At 42.1% G+C, this 25,503-nt stretch overlaps 1 protein-coding gene across 16 annotated transcripts in view; it reads right to left on the reverse strand.

Annotated features, from left to right (window-relative positions):
* The window catches only part of ppip5k1a (diphosphoinositol pentakisphosphate kinase 1a), a 34,192-nt gene extending 13,355 nt beyond the window's left edge, over positions 1-20,837 (reverse strand). For 10 of the 16 annotated variants that reach the window (XM_034105787.2, XM_034105729.2, XM_034105777.2 and 7 more), the window contains exons 1-19: positions 20,759-20,837; positions 16,604-17,234; positions 15,048-15,243; positions 13,898-13,988; positions 13,705-13,790; positions 13,061-13,215; positions 12,261-12,362; positions 11,470-11,631; positions 11,257-11,378; positions 11,034-11,135; positions 9,165-9,251; positions 9,003-9,078; positions 8,763-8,872; positions 8,207-8,292; positions 7,984-8,109; positions 3,440-3,561; positions 2,578-2,760; positions 1,132-1,273; positions 103-326 (exon numbers count right to left, since the gene is read on the reverse strand). In XM_034105787.2, coding sequence (XP_033961678.1) covers positions 103-326; positions 1,132-1,273; positions 2,578-2,760; positions 3,440-3,561; positions 7,984-8,109; positions 8,207-8,292; positions 8,763-8,872; positions 9,003-9,078; positions 9,165-9,251; positions 11,034-11,135; positions 11,257-11,378; positions 11,470-11,631; positions 12,261-12,362; positions 13,061-13,215; positions 13,705-13,790; positions 13,898-13,988; positions 15,048-15,243; positions 16,604-16,849 — 2,418 coding nt within the window. In that variant the 5' untranslated portion in view covers positions 16,850-17,234; positions 20,759-20,837. The remainder of the gene's footprint in view (positions 1-102; positions 327-1,131; positions 1,274-2,577; positions 2,761-3,439; positions 3,562-7,983; positions 8,110-8,206; positions 8,293-8,762; positions 8,873-9,002; positions 9,079-9,164; positions 9,252-11,033; positions 11,136-11,256; positions 11,379-11,469; positions 11,632-12,260; positions 12,363-13,060; positions 13,216-13,704; positions 13,791-13,897; positions 13,989-15,047; positions 15,244-16,603; positions 17,235-20,758) is intronic. The other 6 variants (XM_034105834.2, XM_034105815.2, XM_034105748.2 and 3 more) reach the window with 1 other exon arrangement.
* Positions 20,838-25,503: the final 4,666 nt, after the last annotated feature.

Raw genomic sequence — 25,503 nt, forward strand, 5'->3', positions numbered from 1 at the left:
ATTTTATTTTTCTGAGAAAATCTTGGAGGAAAAAAACTCAAACCCCCCAGATATAGAACCGTCTCCTCCCCAGCTGGTCCTTCACCCTCCCTCCTCTCTCACCTGTGGGATGACGATGTCGGCCAAAGCTCGAGACAGTCTGAACAGCTCCAGTGTGTCCTCCAGGCCCAGGGTGGCGTTGTGGATAACGTCGTACTTCACACAGTCGTAGATGTCTGGGATTTTACTGATGTCGTAGCGGCCGTTCTTCATGCGGAAATCTCTCTCGAGTTTGGACCAGCGCTGCAGCATCAGCTCCAGAGTCTCACTGTGGTACAGCTGCAGGTCTGGTGAAGGGAGAGAAAGAAGATCATTGGCATTGCATTAGAAACCAAACTATTTGATTTTGATATAAATGTGTTTCTATCGATGAGTTATCCTGCAAAGACTTTTTAAGGCATCACCTTTCAAGCTTTGAGGTAAACAAAAGAAAACCGTTCACCTATAAATCAATCAATTTGTATTTATAGAGCCCAATATCACGAATTACACATTTGCCTCAGGGTGCTTTTCATTGCGTACAGCAGGGGTGTCAAACTCAAGGCCCGGGGGCCAAATCCGGCCCGCGACCTAATTTTATGTGGCCCGCAAGAGCTTGCAAAGAATATAATATACAATTGGTGTAATTGTTGAATATTTACTTTCAATAATTTACCCTAGACTTCTGCTTTCAGACGTAGTTATTTGGGAAGATATTACCAGAACTGATAATAATCCAATGCAGGGCCAACAATGTAATATAATACATTATTTAATATATATTATATATTTACATATGTATATTTATATATCATTAAAATGATAACCGGCCCTTTTGAGTGCAACCATAATGTTGATGTGGCCCGGGATGAAATTGAGTTTGACACCCCTGGCGTACAGCAGGAAACTCTGGGAGAGCAACAGAGGAGGGCTCCCTCTCCCAGGACGGAGAGACGTGCAATAGGTACCGTGTGTAAATTAAAAAAGATAATAATGTACAACATTTCAAGAAAATGAAGACGGATCCAAGTGGATTTCAACATCTGTTAAAGTAGTTAAAAAAACAAAACCTATATACTCTAAAAGCTCTATTTATGGCAGATTTTTGCTCACCAGCTGACTTGGGGTCCTCCATCCTTTTCCGGATCTGCGAGGTGAGGCTCTGAATGAGGGCGTAGACCTGGTCACATGTGGCCACAGGGTTCTCCACAATCTTCATTGAATTCACCACAGAAGCAGTGCAGGTTGGGGCCAGCTGTCACATGCACACCAAATGAAAAAGAAAAAGCACAAAAAGGTATTTAATTAAATCAAACGGAACAGATTCTGACCTTATAAGTGGAAGGCTGCTAAACCTTTGCCAATTGATATAATAGAACACAATTCGGAAATATAATTAATGCTTAAAAGTTAGCTCAAGACCAGGTCATTGATCTTCTGAATGATCAAAGGAGATTTGGTCACAGACAGTCAGGTTGTCTCTTAGTATTATTCCCTCATTCTAACTAGTACTGTGGGAGACGGCTAAAATACATTCTGTAACTTGTAGGTGAAGTTAGATCACATTACTATTTGAAGAAACACTTTGGGAGGAGTAGCAGCAGCGGAAAGATTTTTGACAAGCACACAAACATGTTTGCATCCAAGTATAACCACAACACGAGTCTGTGAGCGGATCAACCTTTGCAATGAAATGAATTCACTGCAGCTAGAATTTCCCCAGTGAGCTGGGTATTCAGAACAACATATATTTAAAGAAAGGTATCACGCCTGTGTTATCTGGCTCAACACTGGTCATCCCAAGAATGAGTCTCATGTGTCCCAGTTGTTCCCACTTACGAAAGAAGAACATCTTGGCCCGTGCCTCTCTATGATCTACAGACTGAACTCTTAGCTGCGTTTGTTAATTATTGTAATTAAGTTGAAACCAGCCACAAAAAGGAAATGACAAATGGCGCAAGACATCACGTGCGCTTCCCATTTCAAAACAACAGGCCGCACACACAAGTCTGCAGTTTACGACAGTGTTTCTCAATGTTGTTGTCCTCCCTACCTCCTCAGGCGCACACAAAGCAGTCAGCTCAGGGTGTTGCACACAGTTTGTTAATCAACAAAAACACGCCTGTTTGCTATCCGAGCTGCAAAGTGCTGGAACCAGCTCGCACAATAAAGACCCAGCGGTTTAACCTTGGCAAATAATAGTTATCATTTCTGAATCCACTCCATGTAAAACGCTTTCGATAAAAGCGTCAGGTAAATTCAATGAAATTGTAAGAGGACATTTTATACTAATGTTGTGTCTCTACTGGGACATGTCTCCATACTCTAATGTTCAAAAAGGTCTTTATTCTTCTCATACTGCCTGTGCTGCAGCACCTCTTTTCACCCTCTGTCTGAAACCAGAGTCCAGTCTGCTCTGATTGGTTAGCTGGCTGGCTCTGTTGAGATTGGTCGACTGATTAGAGATGTCCCGCCCCTAAGCATTTACATGCAGAAAACATATATAACCCACTACAGGAAAGGGAACAAAGCCTAATAGGGCCTCTTTAATGTAATCACCCTGTCGAAGTCCTCCTCGTTGAAGTCCCTGTCCTTCTGCAGGATGTCGTGCAGTCGGGCCTTGACGCGGTGCTGGCAGCTGCTCAGCGAGTCGCTGTCGTTGTCTAGCAGCCCGTTCATGTTGGCGCTCTTCACCATCTGCACCAGGATGGGTGTCAGCTCCCCCTCCAGCGCCAGCAGACCCTGCTCACACACAGACACAATGAGGTGGTAATCTGTGGTGATTTGTTTTGGCAACATCTTTGATGCAAACATGATAATTAGATCTCTTTGTTTTTCACAGTGTGGCCAATACTTTGATATCTCACAAATAGCATGAGCTGTTTTACTGGGACAAAGAAACAAATCACTGATATTTTGCAACACGACTGATTTTGACATTTATTTCTCCACTACAAAAATATACAGTCACTCTTATTTTGCAAATAATATGTGACAGTTTTGTTTACATTTGTTTACCAATCAACAGCTAATGGTACTCAGCGGTCCGTTGTCATAAAAATAAAACTGTTTAGGCAAAAATGAATTGTCTAAAAGTTTGCTGTTGTTGTAGAACACTTGCTTTCTTCTGAAACTCTCTCTCCTTTCCTTCGGTCAAAGTCCTTTGAATTTCTGCAGGTGGTGCTGTTTTATTTCTATTCAACGGAGATGTTGACTCCAGCTTGTTTTACCTACTTGCTTTTCCATTCTAGACTCACACAGCTGAGGACAATAACATATAACGTATCTCTGTATGACAAAAGTAACAGCTTAATGGTTATTACAAAAGGCATTCTTTTTTTTATCAACGCTGATACCTAGCAACAGTGATGAAATGTCTATTTTGTATGGAGCTGTTAAAGAGTCCTGGATTTCTGCACACCTTTGCAAAAGCAGCGGCCGTCATCTGCACCCGGCCTTCATCGGACGCGTATATCTTCAGGTCGTGTCTGTAGGTGCTGTGTAACCGCAGTAACCCACAGCCTGGGAATCCAGCATAGTCTCCTACAGAAACACATTGAAGACAACAATAACATGAGTAAACAGACACAGACCTGGCTGGTGTAAAAGTCACTGTAAACTATCTGCATTTGTGTGCGTAACTAGCACAGTTTGTGCAAAGATTGGTAGGAAATAACTCCCACCTAGGATCTTAAGCAAATACGTTTTTCTAAGCCCGTGACCCCTCGGTAATGGGCTAAATTATCCTGTGATTGTTTGCTCTGACGTGACGTGTAGAAACAGCTGGAGAAACCAGTTCTCAGCTGACAAAGCAGTTAAATAGCGGTCTCAAAAACTAGTTAATTCAGTGTACTCCTTTGACCTGGCTGCTACACCTCCTCGGACGCAGAAACCGCTGTAAGTAGTAATCTTGTTTAATTAGACTTCTCTATTTCAGTTATTCTACTCTGTATAATTGTTCTGTAGTTGTTGTAGCTAAAAGGGCACTTTTGAGAGAATTTAAATCTCAGATCTGTCCACGTGAAACTGTCACTGCGTCCAGTTTCTGTCTGGGCTGCATTTAAATACGCACCCCTCTGCGTTGTCGCCCATCAGCTGTAGAGAGTTAACTAACTAGAGGGGCGTGGCACCTTAGCTGTGAGAACTCAGCAATCAGGCGTCCATTTAGGCAGCTGTTTCTTGAGCGTCAGCGTCAGACAGCCGAAGACTGCCAAAGACATTGGAGTCCTGCGGGAGTAAGACTGCCAAAGACATTGGAGTCCTGCGGGAGTCACGAGGGTGGCAAAGAGGAGGCAAATCCTACTCTAATTTGAGCTAAGTATCACTGGTGTCTTATTCTTATTTTTCTTTTGTTTAGCTTTCTAGCCCCTCGTGCTATAATCATGTGTATTTTCTCCATTCCTGTTCATGTGTCTTCTCGCAATTTTCACTGGCCCCGTGTATCTCCTAATCGCTATAACCGGCCCGCTCTCGTCTATCCCACGTGCTCCACTGAGATCCAACATCTAGTTTCAGGCGGCCTGTGGAACTGCCAGTCAGCTGTTCCTAAGGCTGACTTCATCTCTGGCTATGCCTCCCTGCAGTCTCTGGATTTCCTTGCTCTCACTGAGACGTGGATTACTCCATCCAACACATCCACCCCAGCAGCTCTCTCCACAGCATATTCCTTCTCCCATACACCCAGACCCACTGGCAGAGGAGGTGGCACTGGTCTCCTGCTCTCTCCCAAATGGAGCTTTTCCCTCTTCAAGCTACCTAACTTCACTCCTTCCACCTTTGAATTCCATGCCGTCACTGTGACCCATCCTATACAATTAACCATTGTTGTTCTCTACCGTCCACAAGGTGCCTTGGGGGACTTCTTGGAGGAATTGGATAATCTCCTCTCACACATCCCTGAAACTGGGCCTCCCGCTGTACTTCTCGGAGACTTCAACCTCCAGACGGGGAAGATAGACGAACTAACATCTCTGTTAACCGCCTTTGCTTTCTCACTGTCTCCGTCCCCACCAACTCATAAAGCTGGCAATGTCCTCGATCTCATATTCTCAAGGAACTGCACTACTTCTAACCTCTCTGTAAACCCGCTCCACACATCCGATCACTTCTTCATTTCATTCTCTCTACCCCTTTCCAAACATAACAAACTAATCTCTTCTCATCCTGCACTTGTCCGCCGTAACCTTCGTTCCCTCTCCCCCTCTACCTTTGCCTCCTCGGTGTTCTCAGCCCTCCCTTCCTCTGACTCGTTCCAACTCCTGCCTCCAAACTCTGCTGCAGAAACTCTCCTCTCTACTCTCTCATCCTCTCTGGACTCTCTCTGTCCTCTCACATCTCGGCAGGCTCGCCAGTCCCCTCCTGCTCCCTGGCTAAATGACGCACTGCGTGCTAATAGAACCGTCCTTAGGGCAGCAGAGCGGAAATGGTGGAAATCCAAACACCGTGACGACCTCCTAACCTATCAGGCTCTCCTCTCCTCTTTCTCTGCTTCCATTTCTCAGACAAAAAGCACTTTCTTTCAAGATAAGATCCAATCTTCCTATTCCAATCCTAAAAAACTATTTTCCATCTTCTCCACCCTCCTGGACCCCCCCAAAGCCCCTTCCCCCTCCTCCCTTCTGTCAAGCGACTTTGTTAACCACTTTGAAAAAAAGGTTTACGACATTCGCTCTTCTTTTTCTGACTCACCCCTACTCACCGCCGGATCACCTGAGCCACCTTCAACCGGCACACTAACCTCCTTTTCCCCTCTCTCTCTCCAAGTGAGGTTCTTACCCTCATTACCTCTGCCCGCCCTACCACCTGTCCTCTGGACCCTATCCCTTCAAACCTCCTTCAGACTATCGCTCCTGATATTCTACCGTTTCTCACCCATTTCATCAACACTTCTCTAACTTCTGGTCACTTTCCACACACTCAAGGAGGCGAGAGTAAACCCTCTCCTGAAGAAACCCACTCTCAACCCGTCTGATGTTATAAACTACAGGCCTGTCTCTCTCCTCCCGTTCCTGTCTAAAACACTTGATCGCGCTGTCTTTAAACAACTCTCCTGTTATCTCCATCAGAACAACCTTCTGGATCCGCACCAGTCTGGTTTCAAGGCAGGTCACTCCACAGAAACTGCTCTCATTGCTGTCACTGAGGAACTGCACACTGCTAAAGCAGCCTCCCTCTCCTCTGTCCTCATCCTGTTGGACCTGTCTGCTGCATTCGACACGGTGAACCATCAGATCCTCCTTCGCACTCTCCAAGAACTTGGAGTTTCAGGCTCTGCACTTTCCCTCCTCACCTCATACCTCAAAGACCGCACCTACAGGGTTACTTGGAGAGGGTCTGAGTCCGACCCTTGTCAATTAACTACAGGGGTCCCTCAGGGCTCTGTTCTTGGTCCTCTCCTCTTCTCCCTGTACACAAACTCGCTCGGATCTGTCATTAGCCCGCATGGTTTTTCATACCACTGCTACGCTGACGACACCCAATTAATTCTGTCCTTTCCCCGCTCAGAGACCCAGGTCATCGCACGCATCTCTGCTTGTCTAGCTGACATCTCTCAGTGGATGTCCGCTCATCATCTCAAGCTCAACCTTGACAAAACTGAAGTGCTTTTCCTTCCGGGAAAAGATTGTCCCTCTCTTGACCTAACTATCAACATCGGCCCCTCTGTTGTTTCCCCGACTCAGACTGCAAGGAATCTGGGTGTGATCCTAGATAACAACCTGTCGTTTACTGCAAACATCGCTGCTACAACCCGCTGCTGCAGATACACGCTTTACAACATCAGGAAGATACGCCCACAGCTGACCCAGAAATCGACGCAGGTTCTGGTCCAGGCTCTCGTCACCTCACGCCTAGACTACTGCAACTCCCTCCTGGCTGGTCTACCTGCATGTGCCATCCGACCTCTGCAGCTCATCCAGAATGCAGCGGCTCGTCTGGTCTTCAACCTTCCAAAATTTTCCCACACCACGCCGCTCCTCCGCTCCCTCCACTGGCTTCCGGTAACTGCTAGAATCCACTTCAAGACACTGGTACTTGCGTACCATGCTGCGAATGGATCTGGCCCTTCCTACATCCAGGACATGGTTAAACCGTACACCCCAGCGCGTGCACTCCGCTCTGCATCAGCCAAACGACTCGCTGCACCCTCGCTGCGAGGGGGACCCAAGTTCCCATCAGCAAAAACACGTGGGTTTGCTATCCTGGCTCCAAAATGGTGGAATGAGCTCCCCATTGAAATCAGGACCGCAGAAAGCTTACACACCTTCCGGCGCAGACTGAAAACTCATCTCTTTCGACTCCACTTCGAGCGATAGAATGACTAACAAAGAACTGCTAACAGAGCACTTATAGACTAATAAAGGACTGGCTTAGCCAGTTGAGCAGCACTTGAAACGATTGGCTCTTTGAAACCTGATGTTCTTATATGATTCTGTTTTCCTCAAGGTTGTGTCTTCCTGGTCGAATGTACTTATTGTAAGTCGCTTTGGATAAAAGCGTCAGCTAAATGCAATGGAATGTAATGTAATGCAATGCTCTGCTTTAATGAAGAGGGACACTTCCCTTGTCCAGGTTCCTTTGTTTACATCTCAGTCCTAGCATCTCATGTTCTCTGGCGAAAGACCCTGGAATACCTTTACTAGATGCTTCAACTGTCTTTTCCTCCCCCTCCTCCCGTTTCTCTACAGCCAAGTGTTACGTAGTGATGTTGTTATGTTACGGAAGTAAACAAAAGAGTCCAATTGAGGCGTTTCAGGCGGGGGGGGGGAATTTTGTCTTTAAAGCGACTTACATACACTCAATACCATAGACTTGCCCACAGGAACAGTTTGAGGTTAAGGGTTTTGCCAAGAAACACTTCGACATGTTATGAGGAGGTGGTCAAAGGTGTTCTCTTCATTGAAATCTAGCAGAATTAAATACCACGTAACGTTTCTTTCCAGTAGGAAAACAAGCCATGTGTCTCACCTTGACCCCCGGGGTACATACAGCGGAAGGCCCTGCCCAGCTCCTCAGCCTGGACTCTGCCAGCAGGAGTCAGCTCTCCCCCCCACTTCAGCACCAGCAGCAGAGATGCACACTCCTTACGTGTATCTGACAATTCAATCAGAAGGACCCAGTGTTCAGCATTTTGGCCCGTTTTAGCTCGACAGCATCATATTTTGAAAAATGTGCCTTGATTTCTTCCTACCTTCTTCCTCACTTGAGGTTTTGGGCTGCCCATGGGGCAAGTAAGTTAGTTGCACTTTCCTGTTGATACCCGAGAAGTGGCCGTACCTTAATAAGCAAGGAAATAGAAATAGGGTCATTAAAAACTTCCATATTGAGCTGAGAAAAACAATATCTTTAGATCTCTTTTTTGAAGAATACATGGCTGAAGTTGTAATAGGCAGGGAAGGAAGCCAAAGACAAACTTAGGAAACTCTCTTCCAACCACTTTAACGCAAAAGGAAGCGGAGCACCAGAACATGCAGCCATGCATATAACCAAATTAATACCAAATCACTTCATCACTTTGTATCACATAGCTTAGTTGAATACTCAATTCTGATTGGTACATTTCAGAGGGTGTTTATACTCGGTAACAGACCACTGCTAAGGATAACAATACAGCTGTGGACAACAAACATTCGTTTTCATCCAACAAAATGACTTTGAACACTTTTTATATATATATTTGCTGACATTAATTGATAGAGCATAGGGTTTGTAATGGTTAATAAAGTGGCCCAGTTTGTTTGACTCACATTTCCAGAACAGTCTTCAGCTGCTCCAGTTTAGACTTCTTCTCTTCTATCTCGCAGTCATTGTCCTGTCCTAGTTCTGCCAACAACTGCCGGGTGATGTCCAGCACCTCCTGTTGGGTCAGAGCAGCAAGCCGTCAGAGTTCTCACACACAGAGCGAATCACACACGGGCTGGGAGATTTGTGGTGAAGCTTTACGAGGTCAAACCTACTCAAATCAGCTTTCTCTGACTTATTGTTACCTGCAGTTGCTTTGGCTTCTTCAGCTTTAATTTCCCTGTTTTGTAGCCTCCATATTTTTCAAAAAGATCAAAGAACCTGCATGAATGAGAGACAGAATATTCATTAACATATTTGATCTATCTTTTCATTGAAAAGGAACCGCAGGAACACAGGTACCCTACATTGGGTTGCGAACTTCCATCTTCATCTTCTGTTTGGGCGTTCTGTCTCCATGTCGGATGACGGCAATAACACAGCGTAGCTCCATCCTGCAGAGTGCAAGAGTCACTTAATGTCAACAGTAACATCCAATCAATATGCTCTTCTTAGGGCAACAGAAATATCAATAAATGAGAAAATGAAATAAAAATGTATCCTTCAATTTCAGTTACGAGCAGCTCAGCTAGGAAACTGCACGCAATGCTGTCTCTCTGTCCAGTAATGACAAACAGATGCTGCGTGGGGTCTGGGTGCCGTGTTGGCGGGACGTTTCGGGACTCGCAGCTCCGCCCTTTGAGGCTCGAGTTGCGGACAGTGTGAGGTGGATTACTGGTGTCGTTTCCTGGTTAAACACAGCGGGAAATCCACCGTAATGTCCCGCTAACATGGAACTTAGTCTATATCCAGCATCCAGGGAAACACAGCGGGAAATCCACCTCACACTGTCCGCTCCGGGAGCCTCGCGGGGCGGACTCCTGAGCTGCTCGGGAGTCCACCTTGGCAGAGGGTTTCTGTAGCTGTGTGCCAATTAGTCCATTTGGATTTGGTGAAGTCAATAGGCCCCGGAAGTAAAAAATGGAAAAAGAAAAATCTACAGCGAGGAATTCTGGGGCAGCATCAGAGGTCGCGTTAACCGAATATTTTTTCCGGATTTTTTTTAACCACCGCCAAAAAGGAAATGATATAGTTTTCCAAACCTAACTGTGAAGTCCCCCGTAGACGGACCACTTTTGGACAAAATGTACTTTCAATTAAGGGCAGCTCGTTGTGGAATCGCCTCCCAACTGAGATACGGGATTGTCGCACTCTCAATAGCTTTAAAGGTCAACTCAAAGAATGGTTGAGAAACAAACAGACGTGCAATCACCGCTAAACGCACTTTAACACAGGGGTATCTCCTCTCGCACTTTATATGTCGTTGCTGCTATATTGTATTACCATGTCATAAATACTTGTGTATGCTACTCTTGCTCTTTTGCATTTTTCGCATATGATGTATTTTGTTTTTGCTATGTTTGTAAAACGTAATCTTCTTAAATGTTTTATGTGAGGGACTGCGGATGGAAATGAGCTCAAAGCTAAATCTGGCACTGTTACGCTTGACACATTTTAATGTTTTAAGTGTTCATTACTGTGCATTGTCCCTGCTAAATAAACGATTACAACAACAACAACAAAAATACTTTGCCGTAAAAATCATTGAAATGTCCGGGAGTTTTTGCTTTACGCTGTGCGAGGTGCAGTGGGCATGCATAACACGGCATAACACCGGCGCTAACAGTTCACGAGCGTGCGTCCCCCCCCCCCCCTCAGAGTTATGTACAGAGTAGACCGACGGGTAATAATGGATTTTGACGGACATTTTATAATCCTGTGCGTCAAAATGACGGGCAGCGAAAAGGTCTAGCGCCACCTCTGGGCAGCATAGACAGGTCTTTTCTGAGTTAGAGTTTTCCTTGCTAAATGGTGTACTTTGAGGGTTTGTGACTCTGCAGACCGTTTACATGCAGAACAACCTTCATAACACACAAGGGGACGGGTAATTACCAGAAAAGCATATGATAGGACCTTTAACATCTTATGTTTTCTCTTACTTTTAGTTGTATTATTGTTATTTTTTGGGCCAGGTTCTACTTTAAAAACAATATATTTGTAATCTTTTATTTTATACAAATATGTAGCAACTGTCACAAAATCAATTCCCCCCCAGGTCAAATCGTGTTCTGATTCTGATTCTAATAATTAAGAAACTATGCCAATTATTTGACACAGTCAACGTACCGCCAGGGCCAATATGTGGCTTAACTGGTTACACTAAGGTCCTGACTCACATGGTCCCTGATGTAGTAGGAACAATGGGGATGTCCTCTGCCTCAGTGGGGATGGACCAAGGAATCTGAAACTGAGGAGCCAGCTCACGCATCACGATGTTCCTGTAAATCCAATAAGACACAGAAATGTAATTCGCAGAAATACAATAAATCAACAAAAGCAAGCTCAAACAAACAGAACACAGTTAAGTTGACAAGTAAAGAACACAAATAAAGGCAGTACCCAAGGATCTTGGCGCAGTCATCATAGTACTTCATGGAGTTCTTCACGAAGCTGAATCCGTTGACGTCGCACACATACGAGTGTCCGTTGGCTCGGAGGAGATCGAAGCCACACACAGTTTGCTGCAGTTAGGAGAGGAGAACACAGTTCAGCATCAAGGAAGGAGCAAACTAGGAGAAAGCAAGAGTTCATTAACACATTGGCTTTTCTCACCTTGAATGCGAGGCAGACTTTACGAGCCACCAGTTTCTCCATGGCTGAGAGCATGACGGGGTAGCGGACCTCCTTCCCCTCGCTGTCTCTCTCCACCTTCCCGTCCAGAGCGGGGGACTTCCGGGCCTCAGCGTGAGCATAGTCGGGCCCCACAGTGTACACCTGAGGTCACATGAAACACCACTTCTCAATCAAAGACTTAGTTCAATGGGATGCAGCGACTCAAATCATTGTCCAATAACACAAAAGAAAGCGCTGTGAAAGTGAGGGGCAGCTGGTTCCAGAAGTACATTCCACAATCTGTTTACAGGAATGATATCCCCAATGTGACTTAACGCGGGACTCTTGGTTGAAATATAAGAACCAAGGGATTTAGCATATGACCACTAGTTTGAACATTTTCCATTTTGTTTGTGAGAAATAATGTTTTCTATACAAGTTTGGCATGGTGGACGGCTCTTAGTCCGGGCTAGGTTTACTTGAAGAGATTGTGAGTCCTGCGTGCAATTCAGAGCAGTAGCGAGTTTGCCGTCTCAGCTGCTAAATTAACCTAGAATTCAGAAGCAAATTCATTTTAGTTTTAATCTTACCAAAACAAAAACTTTGGAGCCTTCTCAAGAACCAGAGATATTGTAGATATTGTGTACTGATGATTTCATACAGTTCAAATGGGATTGAAGTCTTTGATTTAAAAAAAGGGCCCATATGTTCTTTCACTTCACAATTCAGAATATGTGCTTCTCTTTTATTTTCTCCTTTTTTTTTTTTTAAATTCAACCCTCAGTCCATACCTTAACATCGGTGCCATCTGTTGGCATGAACTCTTCATAGATGTACGAGCCCGTCTTCCTCACGTTGCTCTCTGGCGAGTACACACTGCTGCGGCTGCCGATCTACACAAATCACACAAGGAGGGAAACATGTTGTCATTCTGAAAAAACAGCTGCTTCAACCCAGTACCACAGCGCACAGTCTGGATAGCATCCATCATTAAAGGCTGCAGCTCCGTGCATGATAACGCTTTCTCTGGCAGAGCAATAGATTCATGTAGCATTACAACATCTACTACTGCCTGGTGTGTTTAACTCTGTGCTGGTGCTGTTATTATACACACATCAAACATAATGTGTATATTAAAAATGTTAAAACCAGCCCTCGGCATCTAAAGCTTTCATTTAAAACAACCCCTATCAATTCAATGTTGTGTCACTGTAAGAAAGTGTGCAAAAGTAACAGTGATCTTCTTGTTTTAGCTAAAATATTAACCGACACAAGAAATGCACAGCTCTGGTCGGGCTAGGTTGCTTGTAAAGTGGGTGAAAGCCAACCCTAGATTGTTTTCCTGTTTCAGATATTTACTTGTCTCTGCTTGGCGTTGAGCCACGCAATATTTGCATTTTTCCAACATGGTGTCTGCCACTTTCACAGCTTCCTCTTGGATGCTTGGGCACGATCTGGGACCTGGGACAGTTTTAGAATGTTGCAGGACCTTTTTTTTTTTTTTTTATAATCGGATGGCAATCTCATTTTGCCATTGATTATTTTATTGAATAAGTGTTGACTGAAGTGTACGAACAAGAAAAACAAGCACCTTTCTGAAGAGTCTCTGGCTGCCTCCACCAGCAGAGGTGGGGTAGTAGATGTAGACGTTGTGGTCCTCTGCGCAGACGGGCTTCTCAACAAAAGGCTTTTGAAAAATCTCTCCGTTCACCTCCACGTGGTCTTCTCCCTCAACCAGGTTACACTCTGAAACGCACAGAGAAACATCTCTCTGTCAACCAGGAAGACCCTTTTCATCACCCCCTAAAATACACACAGATGACACTCGCCCCCGAGTGTTTACTCTTGGGCCGTGTGAAGCAGCTCTGCACTCTGAACCATGTGACGCTCATTGGTGCTTTCACAAAAACAGTCATCACATTTAAGGATAAACTTCTGATTGCTGGCCCGTCGAAGGGCTTTCACAGTACACACAGGATTTAAAGGGCAACCACATCATATCACAGCACTAAGGAATGGTGCACTTGCAACTGCTTCAAAGTTGATACTATATGTATCCACATACTGAAGTAAAACCATTGCAGTCTTAGATTAATGACCTCGAGATGCTAGAATGAAAGGGGCTGTTTTCCGGAGAGCTTGAAAAAAAAAAATGAAATGAAAAATGGGGTACATGTCGTTTGTGCGTTCTATTGTGTTTTCCCTTGTGATGTGAAGTACACCAAGAAGACTGACCATCTGGTTTATCTGGGTCGCGGTTCAGCACAGCATAGCGCGGGAGGTCAATCCCTTCCTCTTGCAGGATGCGATACACCTCTCTCCTGTCAAACAGTCATTATAACATGAATCAATGAACTGTGCGTTTTATATTCTCGTTCTCTCTTTGCTTTGCCTGGGTGACGTTAACCACTCCAGTATGTCCGAGTACCTGTCCTGTATGTAGTACTGCATGTTCAGGTCGTTGAGGAGCAGAGGGTTTCTCAGTTTGGCATAGCTCACCGCCTTATCCAGCGGGAATCCTGGTGAACATGCAGAGAAAGATGATTCAATAAACAATGTCAAACAAAATGCGTAGACAGTTATGTGTAATAAGGGAAAAACAATTCTGAGTATTGAGACATAAGAGAAAACACGAGACGTGGCATTGAGAGAGGGAATGATTGTAAAAATAATGGTGACATTGTATTACAAGACAGGCAGGCTCTGTTTAGTGTGTAAATGATTGGGCAGTTGATAAGAAGCCCATGTGGTCACACAGACAGCAGTGAATGCTGTCTGGTAATGTTCTTTTTTCCGGGCAGAATCTTTGCTGCCAAAACAAATAAGTCAAATATTTCACCTAAGAAAAATTGTTCCTGGAAGTAACTTTATTTCAATGTGTACAAGGAGATGAAGAAAGTGTGCGAAGGCGTCTGGAGAGATGTGACCCATGACCAGATTATAATCATTTATAAAAATGCAGTGTCGCTTAGGTACAGTACAGTATGTACAGTAACAGTGGGCTCAATTACATTTGCTATAATGACTCTTTTAAGATGTTGTCTGATTGTCCGTTACTTGGATTTAGAAGGCTCCCTCTAAAGCAACTCAATGTGTTTGTGAACAATAGAGTCTGCGCTACATAGTGGTGTAATGCATACAATAAATACATACAAAAGGAAGTATCATCTTTCCCACCACAGAAACGTGTGTTCCACACATTTAGCCTGCATCCTACACCTATAGTGGGTACGTGCCCGCCCACACACTACCAGATACTGCCCCGTCATTCCTCGAGTTCACCAGTGGACAGCATTCAGAATATATGACGTACATGCATGTGTAGATTTGTGCCATTTCATATGCTCCAGCTTTCAAATGTGGGCATTGCTTTGACATCTGCAGCACACATCTGCGCAACACACACACACACACACACACACACACACACACACACACACACACACACACACACACACACACACACACACACACACACACACACACACACACACACACACACACACACACACACACACACACACACACACACACACACACACACACACACACACACACACACACGTCTGGTTGTGTACCCTTGGAGTGGAAAGAGATGAGGCAATCGCACAGAGGCCATTTGTCCACAGGCTCGTTGAGGATGGCCTCCTCTGGGAAGATGACCACGGTGATGAACTCGAACTTGCACAGCCTCTCCAGGATCTGGGTCATGGGCTTAGACTTGGACTTCTTCATCATGCAGCAGATCCCCACCACGATCTGTTGCTCTGGGGGCTGGACGAGGCAGAGAGAGGGAGAGGGTTCACATTTCAACACTGTCTGTCTGAGGAAGCAAGAGAGACAATGGCAGCTCTGTCCCATGAATACCCCATAAGACCTCAAGCTGCAGTCTCCTCTTCAAAGAGAGGAATCCGTTGAAAATTGACAGTTAACCAAGAGAGCTCACAATTTGAACACATTTGAGAGGAGCATTTATATACTTTACAAGGTCAAGTGTTAGTTTGATAGAGAATAAATCATGTTTCTATTGTCTGTTGATTGTTATGCGTGTTTCTGACTGGGGACTGCAGAGGGAAATGATCTCAATCTTACATAAATCATCTCCACTCTTTTTAATGTTATGCATGGTCCTTGTTTTATTAAGGCTTATAATAAATCAGCAACTAAATGAAGGAACACTTGCACATTGTAAGGCATGTTGTATGTATGGCATAGACAAGCCAGCTGCCATATTCAAAAATTGCTATTGAGATTTGTTTGCCATTTCAAAATGCCGGTTGAGTGCAGGATGTTCCGTGCCGCGCCAGTGACAATTCTCTCTGGCCAATCAGTGGTCTAAGTCTATTACCGTCACCTTAAAGTATTGGCTCAGCTTGGAATCATTGTTCAGGGGATTTCAACAACAACACAAACAGTACCAGAAACTGTCCTCCTCTGTTAACTTCGATCAAGCTGACTCATTTACCTTAGATGTCCTTGTTAACTAAAAGTGGCCTAATACTAAACAAGTTTGAAATAAGACTTATTATTGGTTTCTTACAGTCACGTTAAGTGTCTTTGCACTTTAGTACAATCACAACCAGCTTTTCTCAGTAAACCACAATCTGGATAATGGATTAGAGAACCATAATTCTCCTAAATTCTCTGTGTGTACAGTAAACACATGATCTGTTTGGAGTTGTCTTTTGACATATATTCATGTGCATAACAACAAATTGAGAACACGAAATAATCCCCTACAGCAGAGCAGGATGGAAGTCGGGGTGTGATTACAGTTACAGCACTTACATTTAAATATTGTAAAATGCATACATTTCTGTGCATTTGTCAAAAACCCGGCAGACATGAACCATATCTGTTGAGCTCTTTCCGAAGCACTGGGGCAACATTTAGAAATTATTTTTAGTTCATATCAACTGGAAGATGGCAACTCAACTGCAAATGTATTATTCAACAAATATGGGATGGTTTTCTGATGAAGTGTGCTCCAGCTCATTAGGTAAACATATTATAGTAAAGAGAAGGGCAGCATGGTTTGAAAAAGAAAAGACAAATTCTGATTCAATTTATGATTTTTGAAATTGCAATATAATTAACAATATTAAAAGGTAATGGTAATTGTTCAAACACTCACAGTATCATTGAAAAATATATCAAAATGGTGAAATGGAGGTTTTTTAAAGAGGATTTGGGACTGTGATTTGGGTAATGCACACACCGAGTCTGAGTCTTCGTCGTCCTCATACAGCTCCATGTCTGTCCTCATGCTCTCGTCCAGGACCTCGCTATCGTCCAGGACCTCGCTTTCATCCTCTTCGTAGCCCACGAAGAATCTGGGAGCGCCACGCCGGCTCTCGCCCGGGCTGGTGTTCTCTGACATCACAGTCCCCCGCGGCAGCCCTCAGCTTCCCACCGCGGCATCGTTCACCAACACACCGCCAGAGCTGGCCGCCGATGTGGGGCCAGGGGAGAGGGAAGGGTCCTCTCTATGTGGGCTGAACAGCAGAGCCACTGGATGAAGGTGTGTGAGGCAGAGGAGCAGAGTGAGACTGAAAAGAGGGGCTTTCAAAACCTAAAAAGGCTTAGTGAGAATCTATGGTGATGGTCAGTCCTCTGCAATGATAGCGTCACGGAAGATTCTCACTTAGTATTCAGCAGATTCAAAAGCCATTCCATTGGCTTCTGTTTCCTAAGAGTCTTTAGTGACTTGGAGGCTGCAGCTTATCTGATGACAGTCCTGGCCGCCATTTGTATGAAAGACAGTCCTACGAGAGAAACAAAACATTACAAATGATTCATGTACGTTTTGCTTCAAGTTGTTGATTAATACTTTGGGTTAGTGCACTCGTGGATGTATAAGAAGATCTGGATAATGTATTGGAGGAGGGATGTTCATTCCTGTGAAAGTTGCTCAGTTGAAAAATGAACACACGTTGTGGGTGACTAACATTTAGTCGACTAGTTCGGGGCAGCCCTTTCAATAATCGTACTTTACATCAAACTGCAAACAATTCATGCTTGTTCCTTTTTGCATGGGACTTGACATGCGACGGTCCAATATTAACATCAAGTGATATTCGCCACTATGGTCAACAAGAAAATTAAATATATTTTTAAAAGGTAAAATCCTTTAAATCATTTAAGGATTCATTTATTCTGTTTTTGGAAAAACCTTCATGAAGTATAACGTTTTGCATACACTACTACTGTATGTATCTTTGTCATCATGTTTGTCAGACTTCTAACTTGCAACTTGTAGAATGAAAAGGACGATGAATTTTCATCAAAGTTTAACAAATGTAATTATATTGTTTCTTTCCAACAGCCTAATTGATACCACGCTGTGTGTGTAATTGTTGTCTTTTAACAACAACAAAAAGAACACATTGTCTGGCACAGCAAATCCAGCCTATATACTATCATTTCAAGCAGAACTGGCCGTGTGCTTGAGCAATCATTAACTCCAGCACTTACTCGCCTTTTACACATTTAGCCCTGACGCTGCAGTCTGGGGCAGAAAGCAGCAGGGGCATCTACTCTGATCTAGCCATGGAGACAGGCCAGGCAGCGCATCACATGTTGTACTGTACACAAACAACCACAAAATACTCATTACCCTCTGGCACGCTATGAGACACCCATCTGAACAACAAGACGCTTCCCCATGAGGCACAGCCACTCAAAGGTCAAGGTTGACTCTCTGCCATGGAAAATACTGTTATGAGCATAAGCGGCCTAGAAGGGGTCCAAAAGAGATAATAAACAAACACGCAACTGTCCAAAGCCTTAGGGACCTCAAGCTGAGGGAACTCAAGTTCTGCAAAAGTTCCCTCCACAGATTTTGCCTGTTTAATCGAAGGTCGCTGTGACCTTAAAGACGCAGTACTCCCCTAATCTTCTTGGGATTCACAAATAATAGTAATATTTAGCATCCATGCTAGTATGGTTGCACGATCTGGAAAAAACAAATGTGTTTTCTATAACAGTAAATGAGGTTTTGGGAAGTTGGTCAAACAAAAACATGCAATTTCAAACTGTCACTGTCAACATTTTTTGAAAATATTTGGATAATTAAAACAGTTAGAAAATCAAACCAAGGTCTCTTTAAAGAACCCTTTGTGTGATTCCGTCTACTGCTGTGTGCCACATTTGAATTGTTCTTGAAAAAGATATCTGTCAGGAGTTATCTTTGCATTTAAAAATAGTTAGAAGTTATTATGATTGATTGATATTAGTCAGCTCTTTGCACATGCATCAGAAAACAGGAGCCTGTGGCTGTTAAGCTTTAGCCTGGTACCCACATACAGAAATTCATTCTGACGCTCACTTTGGCACTCAGTTGATTTCAAATAAACTCCTTCCATGGATTATGGTTTCAGAGCTCGGGTGTAACGGTTAATCTCTTCTATTACACCTACTTACTTACTCAAGCTCTGAGCAAGGCCCCCGCTCAAGACACTGGGGTCATGTCCTCATTTGTTAATGGGACTCATTTTTGTGCATTTGACATTCTATATTTTTCTTTTATAGACTGCTAATGTGGAGTGAAACACCATTATGTCAACTTGGAAAAGCTTGAAAAAGCAGAGCATGTCCTCCGTTAACCCCAAGTTCATGCATTTAAATGTCTTGTTTTATTCAACCAACAGTCTAAAACCCAAAGATGTCTGACTTAAATTGATATAAAAACAGAAATGGGAATTATTTAAATTTGAGAGGGAACCAGAAATGTTTGATGTTCTTTTGGCTCTTAAAAATAGCTTAACAATGAATTCATCAGCAAATCACTAAGTAATTCCTTTTTTAGGAATTCTTAATACTTGTTTTTCATTCAAGCGGATACAACAATATGTTAAAACTCCAGTTTACAAGTTAGTCGATGAGATGGAGCCATCGCTGCGTTTGCATAGTTCCCATCACGTCATCTAACACATAATACTAATAATCACCAGAGTATCTGTAGCTCTATTGCAACACCTAATTCATCAACTTGCTGATTTTCCTCTTTTTTTTGCTTATCTTGCCACAACTTCTACCTACCCGACCTTGAAGCAGATGAGTCAGAGGACGGAAGCAGGCTCAGACAGAGAAACTGCCCGGATCTGCTTCAGCCTTTAAACCTGACAGTGCAGCCTGAATCTATGCAGCCTTGTTTAATTGTAGTTTGTAAAGGAGACATAGCTTCACATTTCGTGATGGTAATTATTGCTATGATGACACCTAAACAGACTGAAGAGGATATGTTGGGAGGTCATTTCTGTGTCATCTGACTATTTTGAAGAAATATAAAAAAAAGATCTCATCACAATTATTTTACACCTTGCAGTGTTTCAGATCATCAACAAACTGTAAATGATTAATTAATTCAAAAATATAATCAAATATAGTTTTGCAACAAAAATTTCTTTCTTATATGGATTTGTTTGCAGTTTATTTTCTCCCAAAAAAATCGATTGGTCTATAATGTTTATTGTTAGAGAAAACGTATTGGTAATGCTTCGTCTCCCGGTCTAACCTAACACATAATCGTCTTAGAATCGCAGTACAAAGCAGAACATCCTAATGAATGAAGCTTGTAAAAAAGGGGTGGTGAATTTCTAATTAAGAGGCTTAGAACAATCTACATATGTATAACATCTTTAACATCTTGCTTTGGACCTGCAGTACAGTAAGCATGTGCTTTTCATTACGATACTTCTGAAAAGAAAGTTGTTGCACCTGATGTCCCGACTGACAGGTTTAACTGCATGCATTTATTACAAGACGTGATGGTAAATTGAACTAAAAATGCCCAGGCGCCTGCAGGATGGTTAACGTCAACCTATGCCACAGACTGTAGTTGTTACCGTTACATCGCTACATTACAGCAATTGTTCCATTATGTGCAATTATATAACTTAGCAGATGGATGCTACAAAAGGTACACGTAGATTTGTTGGAACGTTAGCCTGACCAAAATAATAAAGAAAATGTAATGGGGATATTCGTGTATAAAAAACAATAATAACTGCACACCACAGTTAGTCAAACTCAATAATAACGTTATTTGGTGTTAGCTCTTGTTAATGTTAGCAGTGTGAAACACATTTAGCAAACAGTGGCTAATGTTAGCATTGAGCTAAGTAGTACCCCGAACGGTCGGCAATGTAAACAAGTATTCAAGTGACATTTTGACCACATTTGAAGCAAATAACCAATGTCTGTGCGATAAATAATATAAACGCTAAGGAGTATAAGCGTGTACAAATTATTTCTTTAACCAGCGAGTGACATTAAATAATGAACTCACAGTATGGCTGGAAGGTTTGCATCGCTGCCACTAGCTCGCTTCCTTTACTCTTGACAGCTTGCATGTTAAACCAATCTTATTTTCTCCAGAATGACGCAATGTTGAGTGACGTTTGATACAACCAATGGGAGAAAAGGACGACTCAATGAAGGCGTAACTGCAAACCAGAAAAAACACATGGGCCAATAAGCAACGACCAAAGTCTCACCGCACGAGGAACATTTCCCGAGTAGAAGAGGAGCATTAGCGGCCTCCAGTGTTAAAAGTGAGACAATAATCAGTTTTAATATAAAGTGTGAAGGAATAACTTCTTCAGTCTCCACTAAAACTCATAAACAAGCCTTTTATTCAAACACAACAGTGTTTTGGTTCACTTAACTCAATTACCTATGTAACTATACTATAATTTTTATTATTTACGTTATTTTGCAAATTTAGATATAATCAAAACATGTATATAAAATAAACATGTATTATTCAGATTAATATACATTTGTTTTAACGCAAAATCTCAAACTACCCATAAAGTTATTCAAATAAGATTTAACTTTAACAGCCGCAACAATAAAGTGATTAGTGGTGGAATGTAATAGAATATGTTTACTCAAGTACTACTTCTTGAGGTACTTAATCTTTTCTTGAGTGTTTTAAATCTATGCTTTTTTATTTTTCTACTCCACTACATTTTTGTATCCAATATTTAACTTTTTACTCCACTACATTTATCTGGCCGCTTTAGTTACTTTACAAATGCAGGTTATTAGCTATTACTAAATATAAATCAACTTATAAATAAACAAATTATTGTATACTTATAACTTAAGATACCCATCAGCAATATGTGTGTTTTAAATCAGCTCCACTGTTAAAGAGCTGTGATGAACATGAAGAGATCAATAATCATTACCCAGCTATTTTATATGATCCTGAAATGAGTCTTTACACATAAGAACTGAAGTATTGTGACTTTTGGTACTTGCGGTATATTTTGGTGCAAACACTTCTGTATTTTATTACAATAAGTGCGATTTTGAATGCAGAAGTTTAAGATGTTACTACTAATATATAATTATCGGTAGTTTGCTATATATTGCCATATATTTGGCATATTAGTTTTTTAGCTTTTAAGGTTATGTTTCAATTTCAATTTGGTGTTAATACTTGTCTTTATTACTCTTTTTTAATGCTAAATAGTTTCTTAAACATACTTATTTTAATTATCTTTATATTCTTGACCTACTATTGCAACTTACTTTCTTAGATGTTTATGTTCGCACCACCAGACATCAAAGCTAATTCCTTGTATGTGTAAACGTACCTGGCAATAAACTTGATTCTGATTCTAGAATCAGAATAGTATTTTTCTTTAAACATTTCTTTTTGAAGCTTGAAAGTATTTGCAGCAACTATGACCCTTTATGGTGGTATACTTCAATGATTGTAAGGTTTTGCATAAATCCAACAACAGGAGTTTGTTCCTTCTCAAACTCAGCATTTTTTAATAGGTGACCCTCCTCTTCTTCAACAGAGAGTCAGCAGAGCAAACTAATGTGGATGTAGGGCCAACATTGACGTCAGCGCCTCTGAGCTTGACATACCTGTGTGCAGGCCAGATGTGGTCATAGTGGGCCGCTATGCTGTTTATGAAAAGATCATTTTATAAACAGCTAAGTGCTAAACAAGGCTCTTCTATAATCACACTTAACACGGCGCAGAGAGGGTGCACCCACTTGGACAAATATTGCCAGTATATAAGTGAACATGCTTTGTCCCTGTTGGTTTTCAAACATGGTTTTTGTGCTGCATCACCTCAGTCTACATATACTTTTAAATCCAGTTTAGATTGTCAGATTTTCTGCCAGATTTATCTTAACTATCCCCGTCTTCTCCTTGCAGCTCCTGCCACAAAGAGCCATTCTTTGTGAGGAGGGGGCCCTCTGCTGCCCTCCACCCTCATATGGCCTCCATTAGCCAAAGTCAGGGGTGGTACGCTCTCTGTGACTTACAGCAGCAGGTCAAACTGGGACAAGGAGGCTCATTATGAATGCAGTTTTCCAGACTCTGGTCTCTGGGCCCCTGCAAGACCTGGGTGGGTTTATAACACACATTTGTTTCTAAAACTGCCCATCTGATAAATGTGAACACAGTCACGTGGAGGAAACCCCTTATCTTGTATATGGTGAGGTGTGGCATGTGGACATTTCCCCATAAGGGTCAAGTAAGTGCTTCATATCATTCTCCTTCATATGTGCACTTCTGTCACGACTGGTTATGATATTAAAGTAAAGTCTGGTGATATTTCATAGTTTCTGCATCATCAACAATTATTAGAGAAATCAGGTGCAATAATAAACCTCTGAAGTATTTCTTTCAGTTTAATCTCTACAAACAAACCCGCCCAGAGAGGGTGTCAATTATAACAGTTACTCAATAAACTCCATTTATCAAGGGGCTACAGTGGCTTTAAGTTAGTTTAACACTACATGTGAACATGTCCTGTGACCTGCGCAGCGCAGTGTGTTTGGTGTCAGAAAGCCATATAAAGCATGTCAAAGACTTCTTTCAGAGGGTGAAGGCACGTGCAACACCCCTGCAGTTATGTGAGAAATGCAGCGTTTAATGACTTTGGGTGTCGAGTAAATGCAGGCAGGCAGCGGCCTGGTGGATGTTGTCTTTTATCAGCTGTGTTTTCCAGCTCTGCTCAGTGAGAAGAACGTCTGCTCTATTCACCGCCTGAGAGAAGCAGTGTGCTGTCAGAAACAGGTCCACAGATATAGATGTACTCATCCTCACTTTGACTGAGAAACGTAGACATCCATGAACACGCACAGACATAAAGCAGTCATACTGTAACTTTCCTCTCAGGGGCTTTCATGAACCATTGATGAGACATATGGGACATAAAAACTAGTTTGGGAGAACAAACAAGAAGTTATTGGTGATTACAAAAACAATATATTTTTTCTACAAGCCTTAACTAAACCAGTTCATAGACTGACTCAATCATAACAAATTGTTTTCATATTTGCAAAAAAACATCCATTACTCATAATGGACATAAAACGTCCTGTCCTTTTTGTGGTTATTACAAATTAAAAAAAATTAAGCACTTACGTTTCCCTTAAAAAGTACTTAAGGCAGACAGGGATCAATCTGTTATGTTTAAAGATTGTGCATCCAGAAAGCAACATTTTATTAATAAAGTGCTTCTAAACATCCAAAAAAAATAAAAATGTACCAAAGGTGTGCAATCAACCATTCAACATTGCTATCCCTATAGGCCACTAATGCAACTAAAAAAGTGCGCCTTTAGGAAGCAGAATTGTAACGTGAATGCTTTTACAGTTGAACTCATAAAGAACATGGCCTGAGTAGAGCATTGCAGATTAGTTTCTCTCTATTTTAATGTAGTTTAATGTGATTGAACATTCCTGGTTTACAGTTTGAACTTTGTGTCCCATCTGTATCTCCTCAGTCAAGGTATAGCTTTGTAAGTATTTGTTTTTACTCTTAACTGTGATTCCATAAAATCCTAGATCCTTCCAAACCTACAAAACGTGTTTTCCAGATTAAATTATTGAACACTGTGCAAGTTAGTCCTGTTTTATATGTCATGCTGAATTTGTACTCAGACAGAAGACGAGCTGTGGATATTGAAACAGTGTACAGCAAGAGCCGGTTTACAGCAGGAAGGCTTGTTCCTCATCATCTGTACAAGCTGAAGCTGCAGACTCTTTTTTGTTCTGCAGGTATAGAGCAGCCATTCATGTAAGGCAAGAAATAATAAACACCCAGTGCTTTCAACAAATGTTCTCCTGAGAGGTTTCTAACAAAATCCTTTCAGCAGCGGAGAGCAGACTTCCCGACTGCAGGGAAACTTCTTGGTCAGTTTTTTTTCTCAAATGGTAGTTACAAGAAGCCCATAAGTTCTGAATAGCCATTTATACACCTGACAGAATAATGAACACTGACACACCCCCAGGCAAAGGGACGAATGGGCTTCTCTCAATTAAAAATACATCAAGATTGTTTCATGACATTCATTCCGTTTTTTGTCTTTGACCTGATTAAGGCATACACATATACAACCTTAAACAATTTCATACAATTTGAAATATATTTCTTAAAATGTATTTTATTAAACCTCCTGGCCTAAAAAGTGAAGCCAATATGGAAGTGCCTTATGTTGCATTATCTCTATTGGCCAAAAGGGGGAGGCTCTACTGATGGCGAAAAGACGTCAGATCATTGTATAGAGGTCAATAAGAAAATGATTAAACTCTGTCTTGATCTTTAAGTTAAAACCAGTTAAGCCCCGAGCCTTGCAGGTCTCAGGCTTGAAAATGAATTCCTAGAACAAATGACTATATCTTCACTTCTAAAAGGGGTAAATTAATAATCTTTTTTCTCAAAGCAATGATACACTTGTGAGTTAGATGTAGAACATTCAGAATCAATATAGATGTTTTTATTTTAAAGTAAATTCAGATTGAACACAAAAAATGTAAATGATAGTGTCCGTTAAAAAAAAAGCCATTACCTATAGTGAAAACCACCCTGGCTTGAATGATGGGATCGGAGACTAAAAGCTTTAGGAATCCAAACTATAATATATAATAAGTACCCTGTATCAAGATTGATGCAAAACAAGTGAAATTTGACCTTTTTAGAGAGGTTTAGAAAAAAAAATCTGGGCTCATTTGGGTGGATTTGACCTATCTCTGGAACCCCTCGGTCGATGTTGA

This window comes from Pseudochaenichthys georgianus, chromosome 3 (assembly GCF_902827115.2).
Source record: "Pseudochaenichthys georgianus chromosome 3, fPseGeo1.2, whole genome shotgun sequence".
In the NCBI taxonomy this organism is placed as follows: Eukaryota; Metazoa; Chordata; class Actinopteri; order Perciformes; family Channichthyidae; genus Pseudochaenichthys; species Pseudochaenichthys georgianus.